General features: G+C 37.0%; 1 protein-coding gene across 9 annotated transcripts in view; it reads right to left on the bottom strand.

The window, feature by feature from the left end:
* Positions 1–26,202, bottom strand: part of LOC127445024 (nuclear factor 1 X-type-like) — a 131,660-nt gene that overhangs the window by 93,439 nt on the left and 12,019 nt on the right. The window contains exon 1 of one of the 9 annotated variants that reach the window (XM_051704745.1): positions 24,930–25,073. The exons of the other annotated variants lie outside the window; for them this stretch is intronic. Coding sequence (XP_051560705.1) covers positions 24,930–24,956 — 27 coding nt within the window. The 5' untranslated portion in view covers positions 24,957–25,073. Of the gene's footprint in view, positions 1–24,929; positions 25,074–26,202 lie in introns of those variants that run through there. 9 annotated transcript variants of the gene reach the window in all.

Here is a 26,202-nt window from a genome sequence, read left to right as displayed (position 1 = left end):
CACACTGCAATATTACTGCAATAGTACAGTATATTTTGCAATGAACTTAAAATATATTCTTTCTATAATTATAATACACTTATAATCAATAGTTTTATATATTTACATAGTTTTTTCCATAGTTTTAATTCAATTATGTCATATGCAATGCTTCATGGGACTGAAGTTCATGCCTTCATTGAAGACGTTACGTACACAGTCTTGCACCTTTGTCTTGTCGTTACATTTTCAAATAAAATACATTTGTAATGTTGTGATTCACCTCGGAGCTTGTTGGTTTAGTGCTCAGAACGCTTTTATCAAAACTTTTATGAATCTTTGGATCCCTTTGGAAAAAATGAATAGGAAAAACACTTCCGGAACCAAAATGGCTGAAAAACGTGTTAGGCACTGTTGCACTCTATGGTGCCAGTTTGTTTGGGGGGAGGGTAAACACATTTCAGAGGTCGATTCCACTTCTCAATCGCTCATTCTTTGCACACTCTCCATAAGTGGAATCACAAAATAAAGTACAACCAAATATGCCGCAGTAACTGATATACATTTACTGACAAACAGTTGCAATTATAATTGGTTTATTAAAAATGTTGTCACGACCCATTCACTGAGTCCCCTTCAGGCTGAAATCCTAGTATCGCTCCTGGTACTCAGTCATGAGGTACTTGAGTTTCTTTATATACATACATCACAAACTGTAAATCACTACAGTGTAATTAAGGTGGATATTTTAGCAGCAATAGTGCCAAGTGCCATGTTTAAACTAGAGATGTTCTGAGCTCTCCAAAACCCTCTCCTTCACTCTCTCTCTCCAACATGGTTTCATACTCATTCCTTTCTTTTTCCTTCCTCGTGAGGCAAAGTGCCAACCCTTCTCCTAAACTGGGCATCGTGCCCTACCCTTTATGCAAATGAGGCACCCACCACCTCTTGTCTTTCTGCCACTCTCTCTCTTTTTCTACCTGTCTCCTTAACTCCATCTCTCTGTTTCTTCCACTTAACCAGACACACACTGCTCATGTCTTCAGTCTCTAATTCCCAACATCAATCTAACTCTTCTTTCCTTTGTCTCATGTCTTTCTTTCAGATATCTTTATGCTTCATGGTGAAACCTCAGTACAATGAAGATATAAACCCCATTTTCTTACCAGCCCGTATTAGAGTTGCTTCGTCACTATTATGCCTCACACACACTTGTCTTGAGCATTTCCATCTTTTCATTAACACAAAGCTAGAGGGTAAGAATTTCATTCACATTTGTGTTAAGGGTGATTAAATAAACTGCAAAAACCTGATAAACAAGCACAAAATACTTACAAACACAAATGCATTCCGTATTGTGACGTATTTCCGAGCGAAACAAGATATTCAACAAGAAAAAAAAATCATGGATTTTGAAAAGTGGGAGTTATACTGTATATTATGATGCTCGAAAAAGGGTTTGAAAAACTAGGAGGGCTTAGTGATGTCAGCTGAAAAGGAAAAGTCGTTTCAAAGCCTGAAGTGGAGCAAGTTATTATATTTTTAATGAACGATTGGTCACATTAAGACCAGGTGTATTAAAACAATGTTGAATTCTCATGTAGAATTTCAGGCATGTTAGGAGACAATGTACATCCATCAAAATAATTTTCCTCAGATAAAGGGGTTGTTTCATTTCACACAAGACACACAAATGCACTCACAGGTCACACACACAACGTGGTGAATGGATGTTATTACATTACAATGGCAAAGGTGAAACTGAATGGCCACTGGTTGCATGACACGCTCTAACACACGCACAATGAGATACAATGCGTAAAGCCTTGTTACAGAAAGAACAGAGGTGATGTGGGAGTGAGTGTGTATATGAGTGTGATAGAGAGAGAGAGACAGGGGGAAAACTCAGTGGTTTTGGTTAAATGCAGGGATGTACGATACTGGTATCAGAATCAGGTCTGATACCGCGCTCATGTACTTGTAATCATGCTCGTAAAAATGCTCTGATACCAAAAACCGATACCACCTTTATTGTTAACTAGTTGTCTAAAGGATTGTGTAGCAGAAAAATTTACAGTAATTCCGATGCCAGTTTAAAAAAATAAATACAGTTTTACATTTTGTATCTGGATTTTAAAGGATTCAGATCTATTTAGTTGTAAGATATCACTTCACTTTTCATTCACAGTTATTTTTTGGAGCCCAATTATTATTACTATTATTATTGACTTTTAGAATATTAAATACAACAGTAAAATTTCTCAATTGTGCACCTTTAACTTTAAAACCCTCTGGCTTTTATTTTGACATTCTGAACTCTCCAGGAAGTCCTGTTTGTAGGCAAGTTCACAGTAGTTTAATTAACTTCTTAGTCAAATTCTGATCAAATGCGCCTCTGGTTCCATTCTAAATGCATATTATAAGTGAATTGAACTATTGAGCATCTACTTCCGAGATGTTGTTCGTGTGTAGCGCTCAAATATTGCGCACGGCGTGAAGGCTAAAAATAGCCACGAGTGTGTGTGTGTGTCAACAGAGCAGCACCATTCACTAATGCGCTGGCGCTGCACGTGCATTTGATATATTTACTTATTAAACACAGCCTTTTGTGATTCACAGAGCTATCGCACATCTTCAAGTGGCTTTGAATAAAATGCACGAGTCATATGAACTGCTTTAATGGTGATTTTATGGTTCTTTTATGTCATTTTTGGAGCTTGACAGTAACGAACATGACTAACACACAATACAGGATTTGGATTGGGCTTGTCGGACCGATACCCGATCCGTCTAAAAACATCAGTATCAGAGCTGATACTGATCCAGGTATCGGAGCCATCCCTAATACCGACTACATATTAACTTAAATAGCAGCATTTTGCAGTTTAATAATCACATTGGGTCACATAGCGACCTGCTTTTCCGGAAGTGAGAAGCTCCCGTCAAAAACACACAGAAACGGAAAGGGCTTCACTTCAAAATAAAAGCTCAATTTAAATGGAAAAAAGAACGACAAAAAATATATAAAGACTGTACAGCTATGTAATATTCACTGTAATACTACTACTACTAATAATAATAATAATAAATAACTAGTAATTTTTTATATTTAAGCAAAATCTCACATATGCGATGCTCTGCTGTGCAGCACTTTATTTGACAAAAATAATACAATATTGTTCAAAATAAATTCTCAATTTTTATTTGATGAAAAAATTTAAATAAACTGTTGATATGGAATAAAAATAAATAAATAAATAAATACATATATAAATAAATAAATAAATAACAGGTTTTGGTATCGGGGAGTACAGAAAAGTTAGAATCGGTACTCTTACTCATTCTCAAAAAATAAAAATAAAAATGGTCTCAGGACATGCAGTTAAATGACTTGCTACGAATTATTTTATCTATCTTATTAAAAGTTTTGTTTTATTTTTATTATATGTTTTAATATAAGTTTGTATTTATATTATCTTATATACTTAGTATTTTAGTATATTATATACTTTATATTACTTATTTTATCAAATGTAATAAATATTATAATATATACATATAATATAATAATCAATGTTATATATTGTAATTTTATTATTTTATTTATTTTATTTATACTATTAATTTGTTTTCCATTGATGTGGGTCTTTCAAAGGCAGATGTGGATACCAATATTTATACTAATGTCAAATATAGTGCAGATATACAGTATACTGTACATAATACAATTTAATGACAGCAACAGAAACCAACACAAAGAAACGTACACACAATTTCTGAACACAACACTTATTCTGAAGAGTTTTTTATTTATTTGATCTAAAATCCCCAAAAATATTAAAATAAAACTTATTAAACATAAAAAAAATTGTATTATTATTTATTGAGAAGATTTTGAATGTGAAACAATGGAGTTCAGATGCAGATTATTTCAAAATGGTCACAAATCTGATGGTATTTCGATCTGGCCAATATATTTTATATATTAAAAAAAGATCTAATTTTTTTTTTTTTAATAAAAAATATATATCTAAAAACATATATTTTTAATAGTAAAATCTTACACAACCCTCACAGTAAGTCACTTAAAAACTGCTCCATGACAACTTCAGAAATGCTTTTGGAACATTTCTTTACACAGAACTCACTCTCTGTGTCAGTATTTGTCTCATCTGTCAGCCGTTTTCTCTCATTAAGTGCTGTCCTGCATTAGTGCTGTCATTTCAGGACAGGTGCAGTGGTAATGAGAGGGTAACACTGCATGCACTGAGGGCTTTCCCATTATAGTAAGCTTAATCCAGGGGGAGGGAATGTGTGTGCTGCAGCTGGGCTAAGAATGTGTGTATAAGAGCGCTGTGTGTTTGTGTGTTTGTCGAGACTGGAGAGTGAAAGAGTTGGATGTTTGTTTGTGTGTGTGTGTGTGTGTGTGTGTGTGTTGAGGCTGTGGTAAGAGTGTAACTGTGTGTGTGTATTAGTGCAAAAGTTACTGCCACTGTATGCATTAGTTTTCTTCTCAAAACTTCAGGTTTAACAGCAGCACTTTTCTTGTCTCTTTAGCTGCCTGCTTAGGTAAAGGAAAAATACTGTAAACGTAAAAGTAAAAAATATAAAATATATTCTCTAAATGGCAACCACAACCACCATCATCATTATTGTCGTCATCATCATCATATACTTGCTTGACCTTGGCAACCAGACAACTGGAAATAAAATCTGAAACAGCCGGAGCTCTTCACAGCAAAGCCAGGGTCAGAGCCTGAGAGATTCCTCCCCTCACACCAAGATATTATTACCTCATCTGTCATATCTCAATATGAAACCTAGGAAAACCATGTTGACAAAAGCGTGAGGGAGGTTTCAAATCTAAGAGCAACAGTAATGCTTGGCCTTAAAATAATTTAATCAATGTTCTAAAATGTTGTTAATATGTAACAATAAAACAAACTAGAATTTTACATTTTCTGAAGAAAATGTGAGATGTACATGCTTGTGCAAGACTTGTCTTTATGATACTGGAGTGTTATGGATGTTTGCCAAGGCATTGTTATTCGGTTGCTAGGCTGTTCTGGGTGGTTGCTAGGGCATTGCTATGCGGTTGCTATTCTGTTCTGTGTGGTTGTTAGGTGGTTGCTTAATGGTCCAAGTCAAAGCAGTCCACCCTTAAGTCTCGCTGATATTTTGATCCCTAAAAATGGCTTAAGTGTGTGGGAATTTTGGTCTGTTTTATCTTCTGACAAATCAATTCAAATTTGAAAAGAATGGTGTCAGAACACCTCTCCTCAAAAAGCCACACAATTTGAGGTATCATTCGCATCCGTACCACAGGCAGTGCGGGACAATTTGCGCTCCAAATTTTATTACAATTTGTTTAACTAATGCCAAGTATGAGCAATAGGTAATAGCGATGCTTGCTTTAAGAAAGGTTAGATAGATTTACACAAATATAAGGTGGTTTGGGAATAAACAGATACACACAAACATCACTACAGTAGAACAGTAACTTCTTGACTTAAACAGTTTTAAAAGCATCAAAAGCTTGTTATAGAGGGATTTCACAGCATTGCCTCTGCCTCCATCTCGTCTCTGGAACCCAAGTTTCTCTCCAGAATGTGGAGATATATATAAATTCTCTACACACGCTCACCTGATCTCTATTTGGCTGCGCTGCCCTGCATGTTCGCTCAGGTCTCATGGCCCTGACACCTGTGGGAAGGTACGTTACAAAAAGCCCCCCAAATTTTTCTTCAATTGGATGCAGGACTAATTATTCCTCTTCATTTTGTATACCGCCTGGAGATTTTTCAGCTTTATAAATACAATATGTGATACTTTATGATAGCACACACAAACACAAAGTTTTTTTGAAAGAGAGAAATAGAGAGCAATACAGAAAGAGATATCTTAGGTCACTCTGGATCGAAGCAAAAATGCTGGCTTGGTGAAACTGACTCAACATCGGTTAAGCAAAACCCAAACAGTCTATAATAAACTTTAAGGTATAGTTCACCCAAAAATATCACTCATAATCCTGTTGTTACAAAGCCTTATTACTTTCTTTGTTCTGTGGAACACAAAAGGAGATATTTTGCAGAATGTCCGAGCCACTGTTTTTCATACAGTGAAAGTGGATGGTGAATTTTAGTGCAAAAAAACAACAAACAAAAAAAGAACTGCGTGTACTTATGCGATATTCCAAGTCTTTTAAAACCATGTGATAGCAGTGTACTGTATAGTGAACAAACTGTGAAAAAGCTATCGTATGGCTTCAGAATACTTGGAATGTAGTGAAGTAGTTTTACAGACTACTTTTATGGTGCTTTTTGGAGCTTGGCAGTAAAAATCAACGTCCACTATAGAAAAGAGCAGGTCTATATAAAAGAGGTGATTCTTCAAAATATCTCCTTTTGTGTTCAAAGAAAGAAAAATATCATAAAGGTTTAAACCTAAAAATGTAAATGATTCAAACAAATTAATTTGTGGATGAACTAACCATGTAAGGTCCATAGAAGACAGGGTTGTAACCTATTAGTTTCACTTTTTAGCCTAGTTTATAAGATGCCATGGAGAAGATTATTGACCTTTGAAGAGTCAAAAACTTGGAGTTAAGGGCCTGCTTGTGAGCTCAATGCACAATTTGTCCAGTAGAAGAACAGAGAAGTTCTTCGTTGCAGTACCCCAGGGCCTGATCTGATTTCTTCCATTGAGCCCTTTGTGGGAATTTACCCAGTACTTTCACAGCACTTAAGAGTTACAAGCACTGAAAATCAATGACTGTACAATGACTTCTTTAAATGCTGATGGGGTGTGGCAATGGATGCATGCCAGGGGACAAAAATCTGGAGTAAAAATTACATGTTGCCCGATCCCAGTCCCTAACAGACTGTACAAAACACACAGTGTTTCTAAGTTCCTGGCTTACTAAGATAAGATGAACAAAATACCTAAACCCTGCAACGTGCATTTTAGGAGAATAAGACATTGATGAAGACATTGATAATATCTGGCAACTGTACAATTGAGAAGCATTCCAAATGGCTGTAACAACAGAGGACCATTGAGGGAAGACAAACACAATGCACAAAGTTCCAGAGATCCCCAAAACTTGGCAAACTGAAGAGCCTCTAAGTGACTCTAATATCTCATAAGATATTATGGTTAACATTCCATCGCATCCCCTTAAGAAATCCAATATGTGCATATCAATGTTTCGACACGAGGCTGTACCTCTCAGATACAATAAAGGTAAACACTCAAACTAGCCAGGTAGTTAGGATTGGGAATCTAGAACTGGTCCTTATTGAGAACCAGTTTGATTTAAAAGAAATACTGGAAACAAAAGATTTTTGGGGGAATTCACTAAAAAGGATTTGTACTTGGTAAAAGCTGCGTTTTTTTTGCACTCGCTGTCTGTGCTGGTTTAGCGTCCGATTTACTAAAGAAATTATGCAGATCAGGCAACGACGCAAATGCTACCACAAAATCTGTGCTGGATGCAATTTGCACAATGCAATTATAATCTTAATTCGAGCGCTATATATCGGAAGATTAAGCAGACCAGCGCAATCTGGCACACTCTACCAAAACTGTAGTGTCGCTATCTGACAGACACCTGAATCATCTCTTTAACATGCCAAATGTGCACTTGATCACATCGCGCATCTGGATATATGCCAGTTTCAACTGTCTTTTACATCATTTGATCATTATTTAAGGAATGAATGCTGCTATGATCGATAAAAAAAATGTACACACACATCTTTTTTGAATAAAATTCGGTTTACCACCTGCTTTCCTAAGGTGGATATAGCGCGAGGTTTATTGTACTGGGCAAACAGCATAGAGTTTTGTGAATAAACCATAATCTATAATGAGTCTAATTGACACGAAAAGTAAATTAAAAAATTTAAATACTGAAGACGCAGCGCTATTTCAGTGCAAATTTCGAATGCTTAAACTAGACTAGAGGTGGTTAAAAAATGAGACACATTTTGTGCTGAAATACGCTGCACAAAAGTGGCGCAACTGTTTAGCGGATTCGCCCTTTTGTCTGTAGTCTTCCGCTGATATGGATGAAAATCGCACTAAAACATTATCAACGTTTCCATGTGCCACTGAATCTACAGCGCCAAGGCAATAGAAATAATGTTTTAGCTGAGTTGTGAGATTGTTGTCTGAATTGAATGTGTAGGGAAAGACTTAGCATCGGAAGACAAAGACAATAAAAAGACAACACATCTTTCTATTGCATTGTCCGGGCTGATTCTATACAACAACAAACACACAGCTTTTGAGCTTTCTCAAAAGTACTAAAAGAATCATTGCTAGAATCTTGAAACAAGAATCTTTACATGGAATTGGAACCAGAATCATTCAGTTCTGTTACAGTTACTTTTGTTAAATATCGATAAATTAGTTAAAATCGTTAGATTTTCACCGCTATATGTAATACTGGAGTTCACTGGAGAGCAGGGACCAGTGGTTAATTTGAAGCTGTCCTAAGATCAACTAGATCACACGGGAGCCGACACGTTGCTATCGAATGTTCCAACATCCTAGCATTGACCCCATTCTGCCGAGTTACTGACAAGCGCCATCCACCATCTTATATTTTTGCATCAATTCAAATGTGTTTACCTTTTCCTGTGGTGCTCAGAGACATGGGTTTCGGAATCTTGTTCACATAAACAATGGCGAGCACAATACGGAAGTTGCGTTTTTTCCTCTAAGATTACATTTTTACTCCGCTCACGGTTAGGTATGGGGTTGGAGTTTTGGGTCAGATTATACGGTTAATAAAATATGCATTCCTGTTGACTTAATTACATCATTTACAACAACAACAAAAAATTCCCTTCTAAAGCCCCTCTGTGGACATTTCACCCGGAAACTGGAGCTCACACGTGCACATACGTTCAACAACCCTTCTCGCTTTGGCCACTAGGGGCAGTGGTTCGAATTTCAGTAAGCACAGACTGATTTTAGCTGAAGAACTTTCGACCTACTGATGCAAATTCACCGTGATATCATTCTGCTAAGACATGGCTGGAATTGTTGGTCACTGCAAATTTTAAAACCAAAGGAAAATCAGATACCATTACTATTACCCGTTCATTTCATTCACTGGACTCTGGTCACCCCTCATTTTCTAGAAGTGGCCCTTTAGCTGCGTAATTTGAGTCTCTACAGCTTGTCCACAGGACAGTGAAGTATTGAGTGCTTAAAATGGAGAAGATAAGAACAACATGTTAACATAATAAAAGGGAAAACAGGTGGACTCCAAAAGCTCTTTATCATACAGGCAAGCTAGCACCATGCTCATGCTAATGCTAGTCTGGCTGGGTCATTGATGTTGTGGAGAGTTCAGTGTCTGACCTAGGTCACAGAATTACTTTCTAAAATCTCTTACTGATCCCACAACATCCCTTCACCAATAATCTGCGATCTCCTCCATTATGAAATGATCGTGATTCAACTGATCTGACTCCAGCTGTAATGACCTGATGACATCACAGCTAACTCCATGCTGAATTATAAAGTGCGCATAAAACTTCACTTCTTAACACTTAACAAAAGAGCAATGATAAGTGTTGTCAGACATTGCCAGATATTGAGTTAATTTAGTAATTCTCTGAGTGTGCATGTATGCAGACACTGTAGAGTGCTCACCCCAAACATGACCCAGTTCCTCAGACTGAGCCTGCTTTCAATGCCAAGATCACGATTACATCCCTGCCAAAACATTTCGAGCAAGTCTTTAAATACGGCCCCTCTCTCTTTCCTGTGGTGGGCGGCATCGCTGAAAGGCTGGCATAACTCCGAGCACTGACTGTGCTATTCCTTCAGGTCGGGGTCTGGATTCTACCACCTCAGTAAAAGCCAGTCTAAACACAAATATTGCAGGAGTGAGGCGGGAAGCTGGCATGATGCCACATGCCCAAGTCACACCACCGCTACTGGTCTGGACACAGCCCTGTGCATGGGCCTGATTCACTGATTTAATTTTATTTGATTTAAAGCCGTTGGAGAGTCTGTGATTGGTTGAAGTATTTAACAGCCCAAGTTACTTCAACAGAATTACAAATTAAAGTTGAAAACTAGAGGTCGACTGATAGTGGATTTGCCTTATCCATGGATACTTATCAAATACTGTGAATAATTAAATGGACATGAAATATTGATTTGAGTTGACATTATGTAATTATGTGAGAATAAAGAGACTGCTGTGTCTCCAGAACCAGCTCAATTCAACCTCCAGTTTGTGTTGAAATTCTGTTGGTGTTTATATTGCGAAAATAACCATCTGACTGCTCATTATACTGCTTATTACACAACTTCTTGGCAAATAAAATAAATAAATGGACATGAAATATTAATCTGAGTAAAAAAAAAAAAGAATTGCTAAAATAATGAAAGCCAACCCACTCCCTCAAAGCCACCTGGTTTGCGATGCCTTATGTGATTATATTGCGCATTAACAAAATTATTAATTTAATACTTCCAAAGGAGCAGAGAGAAAGGAAAAAATAAACAACTGCCATTTTTATTGCCACATAATTGGTAAATTATGGAAATCTACTTACTTTTGTAACTTTCTGCAACAAATTGAATTTTGTGTCTACAGATTGTGGCAGACATTTAAAAAAATGTCTTAGAATCAACAGGAATTTAACTGAACTGTCAAGAGCCATTGCACACATCTCAGTATGTCTGAGAACAAACTTCGCAAACTGAGGAAATGTGTTTTATGAATTCGTACACAGTGAGAAAGAGTGTGGCTCTGTTTCAAAACCTAGTACTGACTACAGAGGCAGCTGCTTCCTAAGTAAAATGGAACCCATAAGTGACCGAAATGGAAAAAATTTACGTAGGCAACAATTCTGGGCGCTACACAAATAGCGCTAGTCAAGCAAAGTGTTCGACTGTGTGTAAGACTTACAACTGATTTCAATAGAATTTGACGTTAGTATTTTGCTAATCTATTGGCTCAATATCATAAAATTAGCAATTAGCATTATGAGACTGCCATCGCTGCTAAGGAAACATGCCGTCTTAAAATTTTGCCACACTGGGGTATTTTAGCCCTACCTTTTGGAACAGCTTTAGTATTTCAAGTGCACCTATGATGACTTCTGTCTACATTGGCAGCTCACTAGGTTTTGGAACAGAGCATATGTGTGTGCGCTTGTGAAAAAGAACAGTCGAGTTAAACTATATAAATGCTCCCAAAATGAAAAAAGGCACCACATCTCCTGCACCCACTTATAACACCCATATAACAAAATAAACATCTGTTTAAAACTGAGGGATTATGGGAGTCTTTGTGATGGTCTGTAACGTTTAACGTTTATACAGGTTTCATTCCTCTTACTTTCGTAGCATGATTAGTGTAATGTGTTAAAGTAAATAAATATGCACATTTGAATATGCTCGCTCTCTCTCCAGCACACTTCATGCCTGGCCACCTGCCATCCATTCTTCGCAGTAACCCTCTATGGCTGCAGCGGTGCATAAGTCAATAAACATCAGCTCCTCTACGCCTTTAAAAACCACCACTCCTCCCTGCACTCGTTTAAAAACCGCCATCCATCTCTCCGATCATTTAAAAACCACCATCCCTCCCTTTTCACCACATTCCTCCCTAAATCTGTGGAGAGATGGTGACACCAGCCAGTTGTTATCAAAGGGAAAAGCCTGATTAGCGGACAGCCTTTCTAATTTAAATCCTGGTCTTACGAACTAATTAAATCACCTGTCCTAACTGATCTAAGATCAGCAGCAATGGAAACTGCTCCAAGACATGACATGGATTTTAATTTCAACTTAGTGTGCTTAATGGGCATGGAAGGAAACTGCTTTTGTAACAGCAAAGCATTTGCAACATAGCGGAGTACAATGAGAACTGTGCAAAATAAATAAAACTATGCTAGAATTGTACATTATCTAAGGAAAATGTGTGTGGTGCTTTCCCTTGCAAAACTTGCCACCCAGATTCTAGGTTGTTGTGGGTGGTTGCTAAAGCATTGCTATATGGTTATTTATTACCCCAAGTAAAAAAGGGCCCACACACAAAACTTAGCAAGTACCACTAATAAAACAGTACAAAACCATTTAAAAAAAAAAAAAAATTAACAAATAAAATGTAAAACTGATGTAATTTTTGCGCCATTAGCGCCACCTAACAGAATTGCAAAAACAGACTTGGTTTTCAAAAATCTTTCTGAAAATTGTCTGCCATTGGTCAAACAAAGAGACAGTCCCCAGAGATAGGTTGAGTAATATTGGGGCGTGTCTTAATGGGTCGCTCAGAACAAACAGAACAATTTTCATTTCATTTCAGCACAACAGGAACAAAGAACTTAAGAGTTTGAGAAAATTAACCAATGAATGGCTTACTTACAGTTGTCTCTGCAAATTAAGCTGGGATAGGACAAAGTATTTTAACAAAAAGAGTTACATACTTTTAAAAAAATTACACAAAAAGATATTAAAATAATAAAGAATTAGATAACAAAAGTGCATAGTAAACTAACAAAGTATAAATGACTTTATTGACAAAATTAACTAAAATCATACTAATTAAATAAGTAATTGCAGCCTGATATCATTAAAGTTACAGTACATAACTGTGGGGACATTTTTGCAAAATAACATTATGGTTCATTACACATATCGCAGCATTTTCGTTGTGAAATGTCCACTGTGTGGCGCTATAAGCAAATTACATTTACTCCAAAACAGGAACTAATAATTTGCCCTATTACATGAGATTTGTGTGAAAGGGAATAAATGTTATTGTTGTAGTATCTCTAGTGTTCATTTCACCAGGAAACTGGCGCTATGTCCAACATGCCACGTACATGTAATTTAGCAAAAGTGTAGTTATAGTAAAGCGATCCTATAAGACCAGGTTGGGTTTTTTTTCTAACCTCCCAAACCCAACAAGAATTAAGTAGTAGTGTGTGTGTATGTGGTGGTAGGGGATGTCCGTGTGTGTGTGTGTGTGTGTGTGTGTGTGTGTGTGTGTGTGTTTAGAAAGGATAATGTCTTTCATTTGAGGTTAGGAGAGAGTGGGGTTACATATGTTCTTGCATTCCACAAACATTATGCTTAGTTTACGAGTGTGTGTGTGTGTGTGTGTGTGTGTGTGTGTGTGTATTTTACACATCTGCAATGGTTTACTGTAATGTGTGTTGACTTTAAAAGCTAATCTGAGATTGACCACATCTGTGTATATTTATCTGCCATTCTGGGCAATTTCAGTGATAACCATCATAAATAATGCTCCGTTCAGATTAGACGTTGCAATCAATTAATCCATATTAAACCTGAGCCAGATTACAAAGGATTACAGGATGCACCTAAATCAGATAACATGTGTTCGCAACACCATGTTTCTCACACGTCGCCGAGTCTGAGGCTGTATTGTCTAGTTCAGACGAGTGTTGACATGATGGCAATTAAATATTTGGTATTAATGCTGCCACTGAAGTTTTGAATGTTACAGTATACTTGGTTTTTATGTCTCACCTATGTATACTTTGCCCTTTAATGCAAATCATGTGAATATTCATGTAAATAAAAATATTTTGCGCCATTTGCAATTCGACATGCTTATTTTTTTGTTTGTTTGTTTGATTGTTGATGGATTGGTAAATTGCGATTGATTTATAATCTAGTTGACAGGCTACCTTCACAAAAAGTGTTGTTCCGTGCACATTTTCCTGAGATCACCACTCTCATGGGTCTCACACTTCAACGCTTATAGCAAAGTGATGTAAAATTCTGCACAAGTTTGGGAAGGTCTGTGCATTGAGTGTTATTCTGCAAACTTCCTACAAAGTATGGATAAATAAAAAAAAAAATATGTGTTTACACTCTCAAGAAATCCCATTCATCTATCTGCATAATTTTTCCAGTTCACAGCATTGACGTATTTAAAGTAGACCTCTACTCAAAATACAACAACAGTGGTAGAGTTGCAGTCATCTTTCTGTCACAGATTCCAGCTGACTGTGAGCCTCCTGAATGCACCCCTCAAACACACACACACACACACACACACACACAGAGAGAGAGCCTGCAGGACAGAAATAATCAACCTTGAGTGTCTTGAAGAACATCAGTGCAGCAGACCTCTTCAGCTACTGTGCTACAATAAACACTTGCTCTAAACTCTCCATTAAATCACTCACACAGAGAACACCAGTCTCATCAAACATACACACACAGTGTCTGTGTCATCTGAAAGCCCTTTCACAACCTTTTTATAGCTCTTAGACTTTTCTTTCTCATTTCATGGTTAGTTGCCGTCCTAAAGGCTCACACTGTGATACAAACAGCAAACCAGATCCTGAGGAGAAGCCTGAGGAATAAAATAAAATAAAAAATAAAATAAAATGGAACAGAATACAATAGAACTGAGAAAAGAAGAAAACATTATAAAATAAAACAGAACAGAATATAACAAAGCACAATAGTGCAGAACACTATAGAACAGAAGATGGAACAATTCAAAACAATAGAATAGAATAGCATGGACTAAAAATAAAACAAAAAATAAAAATTCAGAATAGAAAAGAAAACACAATACAACAGAACAGAATACAATAAAACAACAGTATAAGAAAATGAAATTGGAAGAACAAAAAGAACGTGGAACACAACAAAAATAATAGAATAGAAAAATTTGTATGTAATAAAACGAACAGAAGAGAACAGAGAAAACAGCATAAAATAGTAAAGAAAATAGAACAGTGTAACAGGTTCTCACGAGGTGGAGGAAGCGGGAGACGGCGAATCCAACTCAAAAGGTATTATTTAATTTTGACAACTCAAAAATCATGCTTTTCAGCAGAAATATATTGTTTCTCGTAGACGGCACAGTCTCGGGGTGTGTGTAGCTCTCTCTCTCTCCTCACTGGCATCTGGCTTGCCCTTAAATCCATCTCCAACTCTCACTGCAATAACAACCAGCTGTTAGAGACAATCACTGACAGGTGATGATCCATACCGTTCTCATCTCCTGATCTCGCTCTCCATTCACAAGCCAGCACTCGACCACGCCCCGAACACCATATACCCCCACCGCCCGACTCAGGCCAGGGAGCCATCCGGCCTGCACAGTACTCAACCCCCCCCCCCCCCCATTTCTGGAGAGAAAGTCCACAACAGCCACCTGTGCCCCTGGCCTGTGGACCACCTCGAACTTAAATGAATGAAGAGCCAGATACCAACAGGTGATCCACGCACTGGTATCCTTCATGTGATGGAGCCACTGGAGCAGTACATGGTCTGAACAGAGGGTGAAATCCCGTCCCAGGAGGTAGTACCGAAGAGTGAGGACCACCCACTTGATGGCCAGACATTCCTTCTCTACGGTGCTGTACCTCGCCTCTCTCGCCGAAAGCTTCCGGCTGATGTACAGCACTGGGTGTTCCTCCCTCTCGACCACTTGGGACAACACAGCTCCCTTTTTAGTGAGATCAGTCAGCGGGCTGGTGACGTACAAATAATTAGACACAAACCTTCTATAATAGCCAGCCAGCCCCAGGAACTGTCTCACCTCCTTTTTGGTCTTGGGTCTTGGGCAGGCCGCAATTGCTGCGATCTTATCAATTTGGGGACGCACCTGCCCGTGACCCAAGTGAAACCCCAGATACGGTACCTCCATCCATCCAATTGCGCACATCTTGGGGTTTGCCGTGAGTCCCGCCTGCCACAGTGACCTCAGAACCGACCTCAGAGGCTGCAAATGCCGCTGCCATATAATAGACAATACAAAGCAATAGACTAGAATAAAAATAAGACAGAAAAAAATCAGAATAGAAAAGATAACACAATACAACAGAACAGAATACAATAAAACACAACAATATAAGAAAATGAAATTGGAAGAACAAAAAGAACATGGAACACAACAAAAATAATAGAATACAATACAATACAATAGAAATAAAATAGCATAAAATAAAATAGAACAAAACAGTAAAGAAAATAGAACAGAATAAAGTAGAATATAACAGAATAGAATACAAGGGCACAATAGTGCAGAATACAACAGAACAGAAGAAAATGAAGGGAAAAAATAGAATAATAGAATAAAATAGAATAGAACAAAGGCAAATAGAATAGAATAGTGCAGAATACAATAGAACAGGGAAAAAAATGGAACAATACAAAAAAAATTTTTTGAATAGAATAGTTATTGTTTTTATGGACCAAAGCCAAACAAACTATTGTAATGGCTTTGACTCCAGATATGGCATGTTCACTCACCCTGAGGTCTTGCCCCCTAAAGTTAAATTATGAACAGTAAAGGAAAAGCTTGCCCTGGCATAAAGGAAAACCATATGCTTGTGCTGGCCTCAATATGACCATGACCTTTGATGGAAGTTGGTTACTGTATTTCTGGCCAATAAAGGACACACAAGTTTAGGGAATTACAACAGACCTGGGCCAGATTGTCAGTTATATATTAATGAGCAAATACAGAGGAGACAGGTTCAATAGTGCGGTCACCTCTGTGAAAGACGCCATTGTTACACTTTTGTGTTAACTGAAGTGATTATGAAAACATATTGAGTAATGTGTGTTTGGCATTGTGCACATACAGTAAGTGGCTCCACAACAGCAACAGAACTACAGATTATTGAGAGAGAAAAGAGAATCAGAGGGATAATTCTGATCGATACATTCCCCAAAATGTTTTTGGAATGGACACAGAAGCAGCAAAAGACAGCTGCCTCGGATACAGTCAACATTTTTCTTTGCAAGTTGTGCACAATTGAAAAAGTAAACTGCAGTGTCCACTTCATTAAGTCCCAAATAAGCCTATGTATTAAAATGAAATGATGATGAATTGAAGTCTCTTGTTATGCTGATTTAGAATTTGCTCTGAGATCTTGTTTCCACAAGAATTTATTGGCATAAAGAGATTTTGCATTTAGTGAAAGAACAAATTCAAATTTTATTGGATTACTGACTTAATTTAGTTTAGAATAGTTGACTGCCTTTACTTTATTTCAAGCCTTGTCAACTTGTGTTCGCCTAACTAATATATTTAGTTAAAGCTGCACTATGTAAAGTCCATAACGGAGTATGTTTTACTAAGGTAAGCCTACAATAATTATTTATTATTGAGCTGTTGGGTCGGATTTAGCACAAAACCACAGTGTTGCATCATTCGTCCTTGTGCGTTGACATCATGCCCATAAACACAGAAAAGAAGAACAGACTACTGTGTCGCGGCTGGAGAAGCTGCGGCTTGACTGTCAGGACAGCAGCGACAGGACATCGGTCTGTGGAGGGATTTTTAAATGTTAACTGTTTGGCAAAGTTGTTTACTTGCTATAATGTTTGATTATGTTTTCTGGTAGGATTACTGAAGCTTATATTGGTTGTCATGATTTAATGAATCAAACATTACTCGGGGGATATTGTGTTTACTGATTGTGAAGTGTTTAATATGCTATGTTTTCCAGGGAAGTTACTGTAACATGTTACAATTACTTATATTAATGACTTCTATAATAGTATTTAATAACATTGTTGCAGGGCCAAGGTTTCCTAAGTGTGCATATGCCACTATTTTCTCATTTCTTTTACTCTAGTCACAGAAATGCACAAGTTGTTGCATCACTGTCCATTGGCCTTTTAGCAGAGAGTCTGTTTAAACAGTTAGTTGATCATTTAAAATTGCATCTAAACGACCCTATAAACACAAGTTAATATACGGTAGTTCCCAATGACTGATAAGTCATCACAAGTTAATGATTTTTTACAGTAATATACATATTATTTGTTTAGCATGTAACCATCTCTCTCTTATAGTTTACTGCAAAAAAAAAAAAAAGAAAAAGAAAAAAAAGTTTAGGAACACTTATTTTTATTGCATATTTCTGCATTTTATTTCATGTTTAATAAAGGATATTTTTATTATATATATATATATATATTTTTTTTTTTTTTTTTTTTTTTGCATCCTCTTTTTGTGTTCTTAGTAAACATAGTTTCTTAATTAAGTTTTATTTTGTGCAGTGTAAAGAAATACTATTGTAGTACTATGGTTTACTTGCATTGTCCATAAAGGCTGTAGATTGTAATACAATTAAATTGTCATATTAAAATAAGTAAATAAGACAAAAACATTTGTCTTCCTCAAGGCAATACATTTCTTGGTTATAAATGTTTAAATGAATAACATAATATCAAAGTGAAAATAGCACATCATTACTCCGGCTTTGTCCAGGTAACTTCAAACCATGCGATTCATCTGCCCAGAAGAACAGTGCCGAAATACAAAACAAGTAAAATGTTCCTCTGCAAGTTACTTTTAATTTTAGGTTTCAACCATTGATGTCGATAGAGAGCCCAAAGTTCCATATAGTGCAGCATTAAAGGGGTAGTTCACCCAAAATGAAAAATTCTCAAATCATTTACTCACCCCAGGGGCGGACTGGCCAACGGGAGAACCGGGACTTTATCCGGTGGGCTGGCCGTGAAACGGGGCCGCAATATGCCAAAGTGGGCGCCAATAAGCTGAAGGAGGCCGCGAAATGGTGCCGCGATATGCAGAAGGGGACAGCAAAACACATTGCCACAAACCCAGCAATCCATCCGCCAGAACTTAAATATGGATCGGATTCTCACCCACACCTATCATATTGCTTGTGAAGATAGAGATTTAACGACGAGTCTTATGGATTACTTTTATGTCGACTTTGTGATTTTTTGAGATTCAAAGTTTTGGTCACCATTCATTTGCATTGTATAGACCTACAAAGCTAAGATATTGTTCTAAAAATCTTCATTTGTGTTCAGCAGAAGAAAGTAAGTCTGACATCTGGGATGGCATGAGAGTAAATGATGAGAGAATTTTCATTTTTTGGGTGAACTATCCTTTTAACTATAAAAAAAAATAAAATAAAAAAATACGTTTTTCTGGCTAAACACTGTGAGCTTGTAATTGAGAGCTTGTAATAAGCTGCCGTATTTTTGTAAATGTATTTTCAGCAATAGCTCAAATATACAGTACTGTGCAAAAGTCTTAGGCACTTAAGATGTTTCACAAAAGCATTTGTCTTAAGATGGTTATGTATAGCTGCTACTTTAGTGTGTCAATAGGAAATATACATTATATACTCCCAAACATTCCTTTTGCAAACAGAATTGAATAGAAGAACAGGGAGCCCTGCAACAGATGGCATTGCCCCCACAGAGCCCCCCATTGAACATCGAGTCAGTCTGAGATCACACGAAGAGACAGAAGTAATTGAGACAGCCTAAATAGATAGAAGAACTGTGGCAAATTCTCCAAGAAGCTTGGAACATCCTATCTGCCAACAACCAAGAAAAACTGTCCAGGTGTAAGTAAGAATATTGGTGCTGTTTTGAAGGCAAAAGTGTTCACACCAAATATTGATTTAGCTCTTTTTCTGTTTACTGGACTTTGTATGATGTTAATGGATTAATGAAAACTATTTATGTCATTATTTTAAGAAATCCTCACTTTGAACGTTTTTCACAAGTGCCTAAAACTTTTGCACAGTACTGAATTTCCATGTGACTCCATAGACTTTGATTTGAGCTCTGCATAAAGACATCAACAGCACAATTGTTACAAATCTGCTCAGCATGTGGTTGGTTGAACCTTATTATTGCTGTAGCTGATTGTACCTGACTGCATATGACTTATATCTACAGAAACAGCTATACTGACACTTTTCCTTAGCTGCCAGCTAAAACACAGCACATATATTTTCTTCAAAGACACTTTGGTTAGACAGTCTGCCAGGAACATAATATAAATGTAACTTTGCATGGCCTTCCTTTACTATGCTTCGCTGTTACTACACCAAACAGTTACACCAGCAGTACTGCCGGCTGCAGCAGTTAATCTGCGAGTGTTATGCTGGATTGCGAGGGAGTGGTACTGTTGCACCTTTTCAAAATGAGTTATGGATCGTGGTGTCTGAGACCTAAGACCTAACGAAACTGGACCTATTAAAGGAATATTCAATACAAGTTAAGCTCTATGCGACAAATGCTGTCGATTATGTTGATTACCACAAAAAAATAATTTCCACTCAAAAAAGCAAATATCGATGTTACAGTGAGGCACTTACAATGGAAGTGAAGGGGGCCAATTTTTGGAGGGTTCAATGCATAATTTTACAAAAGCAGTTACATTAATTTGTCTGTTAAAATGTGTGAATTTTACCTGTAAAGTTTTTACGGTGGTTTTAGAGTTTACAGTGTTACATCGTCATGGCAACGAAGTTGTAAAATTGGATATACTGTAACTTTACACAGAAAAGGTTAGTAAGCAATTTTAGCATACTAAAATCAAGCAAACATGCAAATTGTAAATGTCTTGAGGCTATCATTTTTAAAACAATATGTATTTTAATGTTTACAGAATGGCCTCATTCACTTCCAGAAGTGCCTCACACAAATGCTGTTGAGTGAGCTTAACTTGTATTGAGCCCGTAATATTCCTTTAACAATTTGCACTGTTCCTTCATTTGCTCTGTTAAAGTGTCTACCTCCTATTACAGGGTACTGTAGGTCTTTAGTCTTGTTGACGTTCAGCACTAAGGTGAAAGCTTTGCTCCTCAATGTGAAATTTCGTTATTAATACTGATTTGTTGTGATTGCTTGATCAGTAAATGAGATGATTTATTTGTTTCTTTGTACTGAAGAACACGCTCAGGTGAACAGTGATAACAGGTTTAGGTAAAGGCAGCAGCCTGGCAGCACACCAGTGTTTACGGTCAGGATATAGAGTTGTACTGAGTATGATGTTTTCTATAAGCAAGACTTCATAGAAAGCACTAGACTATATAGAAATGACCTATGATGGTGATCGAATGGTGTGTCCCAAAGTTGCTACCTCAGTCCTAACTGGTTTTCTCCTACATTGTGAAAGCATAATATTTCCTGTAAACTTTCTCCCAGTTTTATATCAGACTTTTCCCAACGCTCCACAGCACAGCCTCTCCTGTTTCACCATTTTCACATCTCCTGGGCTGAGCAAGATAACTGGAGCATAGAGCATTCGATGTTCTTGTTTGGCACGCTTTCTTTCTGTCTTCCTTATTGGAAGAGAAGACAGAGAGTCAAAAGGAAACAGATTTTGTCATCATCATTAAATAGCCCTGTCACTTTTAGAAAAGCTGTATATCTACCAAAAGAAGCCAGGCCTGCCAACAGCAGCACGTTCAGTCAGCACTTTCTGCTGTTTCATGGAAGAATAATTGTCTGTTTGGTTCATTTCAATCACTCCAGCAGTGAATAGTCATTGCTCATTAGAGCTCAGTTAACAAAAGCAAGTGACTGATTAAACAAAGAGAGAAAGATAAATTGCACTTTTACGTTATAGCTTGTTTACTCAATAGCCAGTGAATAGTGAGAGTGGGACATCACTCATCAAATGCACCATTTAACCCAACATTCTGGCAATCTTAGTGATATATATATATATATATATATATATATATATATATATATATATATATATATATATATATATACACACACACACTTATATAGGCCTACATCCAAAATGCAGATTTTGCTGTCCAACACACTGCACCTTCTGGACTCATAGTTTCTGAAAAAATTGTAGGAATATTCAAAATACATTAAAACTTAATGCTAACCACTTGTGCTGAAATTGCTAAGACTCCCTAAACGACATTTTGCACTGTTGCACATTTGGCGACCCATATTAACATCCATTACGCAGGAAGCTTGAGATTCCCCACCTGTTCCGTCTCGTCCAGAAACCCTTTTATCAACGTTAATAATTCATGAGTTATTGTTTACATTTGTTGCAGCTCCGTATGTGTCCTCGTTTATTTTTAATAATTAACCATAATTAAATAACAACGGCAGAGCAAATCTCCGGACAGAGCGGGAGGCTTTTGGGGATCATGAGGAACATTCAAGCCGGTGGATTTCATCAGGTGCAAGGATGCACGCCCGATTATCCCCGTTTCACATTGGATTTTTTTCCCCGCGCCCTCCTCCCTCTCTCCATCTTCCCTAAGGCACATAAAACTTCCCATAAACCGCCAAACCTCACCCAAGTTTTGACTACGTAAACGTGGCCTGCCGCAAGACCTACCCAGTCTGCAATCTGAATCGCATCCAAAGCCACAAGAAACAAAAGAGGGATTCATTTTAACGCATGCATGCACGCACGACGTGGCACGATTGCAGGAGTCGTTCATCGCTGCGATCAAAATCACTGTCGGCGTATAAATGCCAACACGAGTTGAAAGATTTAAGACGAAGACTCAATAAATCAAAAAGATAAAGTTTTATGGCTTTACCCTATAATCACTGCCATGACCTGCACTGTTTACATGCACGCCGCAAAGAGTGTGGCCAGTTGTTTTAATCAAAAGAATTGAATATAATGTGCATAACATTATGGTAAAATTATTATAATTATTATAAATTAACCTGTTATCAACCCCTTGAGACAATATGTATTTTTCAAAAAACATATATTTACTAGTAGCATACCCTATAAAATAAAGAGTGTGAAGGATAAACTGAAAGACACCATGCAAATCGTGGAAGGAATATTTATCGTGCCCAGTTTTGCATAGTTTGTGCAACTTCCCACTTCTCTCTCTCTCTCTCTCTCTCTCTCTCTCTCTCTCTCTCTCTCTCTTATATATATATATATATATATATATATATATATATATATATATATATATATATATTAGGAATTTCTCAGTTTGAGTTTATCTCGTTGCAAATGACACCTCACTGTTAAGTCAACATTTGATCTCTATTAAACGCCATTTTCGCAGACTGATTATTTTTCAAATTGCATCTGCAAAGCAAACATAAATATTTAAGCCTATTGACGGCTAATGACGGATGCCTTTACGGATGCGGAGGTCCTATGTGGTGAGAAAAAAATAAATAAAGAAAAAAAAAAAAAAACCCTTTGCCAAAAAAATTAATAGTTTATGACACACTGTAAGACTAAGAAAAAATCTAAATAGTAATATGCTAGAAAATCATTAATTGTAAATAATAATAATAATAATAATAATAATAAAAACATCCGTCGATGTAAAATGAGAAACAAACACCGCAACACGTCTTGGATTCACCGACAGTTTCGTGACCCAGTCGGCCGTGTGGGTGAAAAAGAAAAAGGCCAATTTGCAGCCAAGAAATTAAAGCCAAGACCAAAATAAAGAAATCCTCTAAAATAAATAAATAGAAAAAAATACATAAATGATAAGAAACGAAATAAAATAGCAATTTAAGTTTTTAAAAAATTAATAAACACAAATATGTAGGCCTAGGACGGTCATTTGCTCTTGAAAATTAAGGCATTTACCTCAAGTTTAAAAACCCTATTGAATGTCCTCCACAGGAATATTTAAGAGCCACAACAGTGGGCCAAACTGTGCGAGCGAGTCTCTGAGATGGACGAGGCTCCAGTCGCGCGCTCGATGGCTTCAAGCAACATGAAACAAACGCGCATATATGGCACATGACTGCAAATAGCCAGCATGTTCCATTTCCTTTTGCATGAGGCCTATTAATAATAAATGAATAAACAAACACATATCTTTGAAGAAAAGGCTCTTCAAAAGCTATATTGCTAGCAGATATTTTACAAAAAAGGCTTCAAGAGTAGGCCGAAGGGGACATATAGGCTACTTTTAATTTTAAAAAGGGACAGTCTTACATTTGTGGTCATAGGCCTCTAACATAGGCTGACTACCATATTAAATATTGCTTATTTATATTTTGCAAGTGCCATATTTTATTACTGTAGCCAAAAATTAAAGTGAGTTACAGCTAGTTGTGGTATACACTTATAGTACACAAATAATAAAAAAAAAACTAAGCGTGAAGGTTTTTGTCATATAAGCAAGTTTAATGCAATATTTTGAAACTGCAATTCTGACTTTATGACAGATATTAGTTAAAAAAATATATAGACAGTGCTTTTAGATATTAATATATATTTTTTTTAATGCATTGAGTCCGTCATAGGCCAAGTTGGCATTAAATTCCCATCGTATGATGCTCGGACTGAACTTCGGCCTACATGCTGCTTCTAAAAACTTAGAGTTAACATAGAGTTACTTTAACAACGTATCCCCGTTTCACTAACTGAGATGCTAATGAAGCTTCTAACAAGTCTATAATTATGAAAAAAAAACATGAATAAATGTATGAATTAATATGGTGAGCTACAAAACTCCTAACAGATTTTTAATAGCATTGCATAGCCTACACATCTAATAGCCTATTTGGATTTATAAAAAATAAAAAAAAATCAAAGAAAAAATTAATAACCGAATAAGAGATTTCCAAGCCAACGTTTTGTATTTTCCCACCTCCAACACTATTGTATAATAACTGCATATGTTGATCGCTGAAAATACACAAATATAACAGATTGTAGAAGCACAGTACACTCTCAGGACAGGTAGATCAATGTAACTAGATGTCTTTGAATTCATTCGGACGCAGAGACGTTCACGCACGAGAGCAGAAGACACGCCGTCTTAAAACATCACACCTTGGGGAAACCATTTACAGAAATTTGACCAGTATCGTTTTACGTTTTGACACTGCCTCAATGTCACGCAAATTCAAAGTTTGAACTGTTTACTACGCCAAACGCGCTCCCTCTTCGGTCCACCCCGTCTCCTTTTATATAAAATAGATTTGGGAGAAGCGCCATTTTCTCTCCTCGAACCCATGTGCAATGAAATGCCGATAACAGAGCTCTGCATAGACACCGCGCGCGAGCGGGGAGCTGGAAATAAATGCACGAGCGAAAATAACGTTTTATAAAACGCAATGCAAACCGTGCTGAAGGAGAGAGTAGAGGAGACACAGCAACGCTTCTAAAACGCAGCATCTGGAGACGCGACAGAGCAATTAAATGAAGGCATTTTTACCTGTGTCAAGCAGTACGGGGAGTACATGGCTTTCTCAGAAGTCGGAAAAGATTCGCGTTTTGAAGTTGAGTGGAAGTTCGCCGCGCTGATGCATTGCAATTGCTCGCCGTCCTCCTCGCGCCTATTCCACACGCTGCTCGCGCCGCTAACCCCGCCTCGAAGGCAGAAAGTGAAAGCTCAAACTTTAGGAAGAAAAAACTTTTTTTTCCTTCTTGCTCTCCCCCCCTTTGCTTATTCCTCCCTCTCTGTCCTTTATCTTATGAAACAGTTGTTCTTTAGTCTCGCAAAAAGACTAAAAGAAAGACTAAAATGCCTGTTATTTATTTGGTGTTAGGAAGGGTAAAATACACAAAATGATGTGTTTATAAAAATTGCATTACATTTTTTTCAGGTTTGTTTGGAAACAGCCAGAAAGCATTAACATTGCCATGCAAGCCAACGCTATGGTAGGCTATAATTTACTATCGGTACTTAAGCCGATATAGACCGATTTTAATCCTAAAAAGGGCAAGTTTATAATAATATAAAAGTTAATATTTTATTTTTCGCTATTTTTGACACATTAGGGACCACATAATAAATAAATACATATTTTATTTAAAAAAAACATTTTTTTTTAATTTTTTTATTTATTTATTTTTTTTTTTTTTTACAGAAATAATGAAAATAACATGGAAAAGATATCAGTTCTCAAATTTTCTAGTGCGCTTTGAATAAATGTAGTATAAAATAAGTGTTCATGTACTGCTATTTTGATATTTGCCTTTTTTGGACATGCCTCTCTGTTGCTGTCCTTTTAATTGTAGACATGCAATGCCATTATATCGGCCAACAGACACCCTATATCGGTATCAGGTTTGGCCATTGCAATCGGCAAAAACTGTAATCTGTAGTTCAGTCATGAACGTAGTTAATAGAAAGTGAGTCACCTCTCCCCCTCTCTCTTTTGCTGTGACTCATCTCTAGGCCCGATTCCTGAATCACAGGATTGCAGGGTGGTCTCCTAAATCCACATCTGTTTTGTGGCAAAACACAGAGCCCAGGCTGCCTAGCGGCATGCTCAACTATGCTTATCTTGCACCTTCTCCAGTCGTTAAACTCTGCTGTGCCTCTGCTGTCAAAATGAAGAGGCAGATTAGCCTGCTCTTTTATTAGGACCGGTTTCTTATATACATATTAAACCCAGACCACATAGTTACTAATTACGGTACAATATAATCCAGAACTAGGCTTAATCCAGCATGAGGATTAATCAACATCTGAAAAAACAGCC

The sequence above is a fragment of the Myxocyprinus asiaticus genome, chromosome 8 (assembly GCF_019703515.2).
Source record: "Myxocyprinus asiaticus isolate MX2 ecotype Aquarium Trade chromosome 8, UBuf_Myxa_2, whole genome shotgun sequence".
NCBI lineage: Eukaryota > Metazoa > Chordata > Actinopteri > Cypriniformes > Catostomidae > Myxocyprinus > Myxocyprinus asiaticus.
Note: the sequence above shows the minus strand (reverse complement) of the source record. Positions and strands in the feature narration are given on the sequence as shown.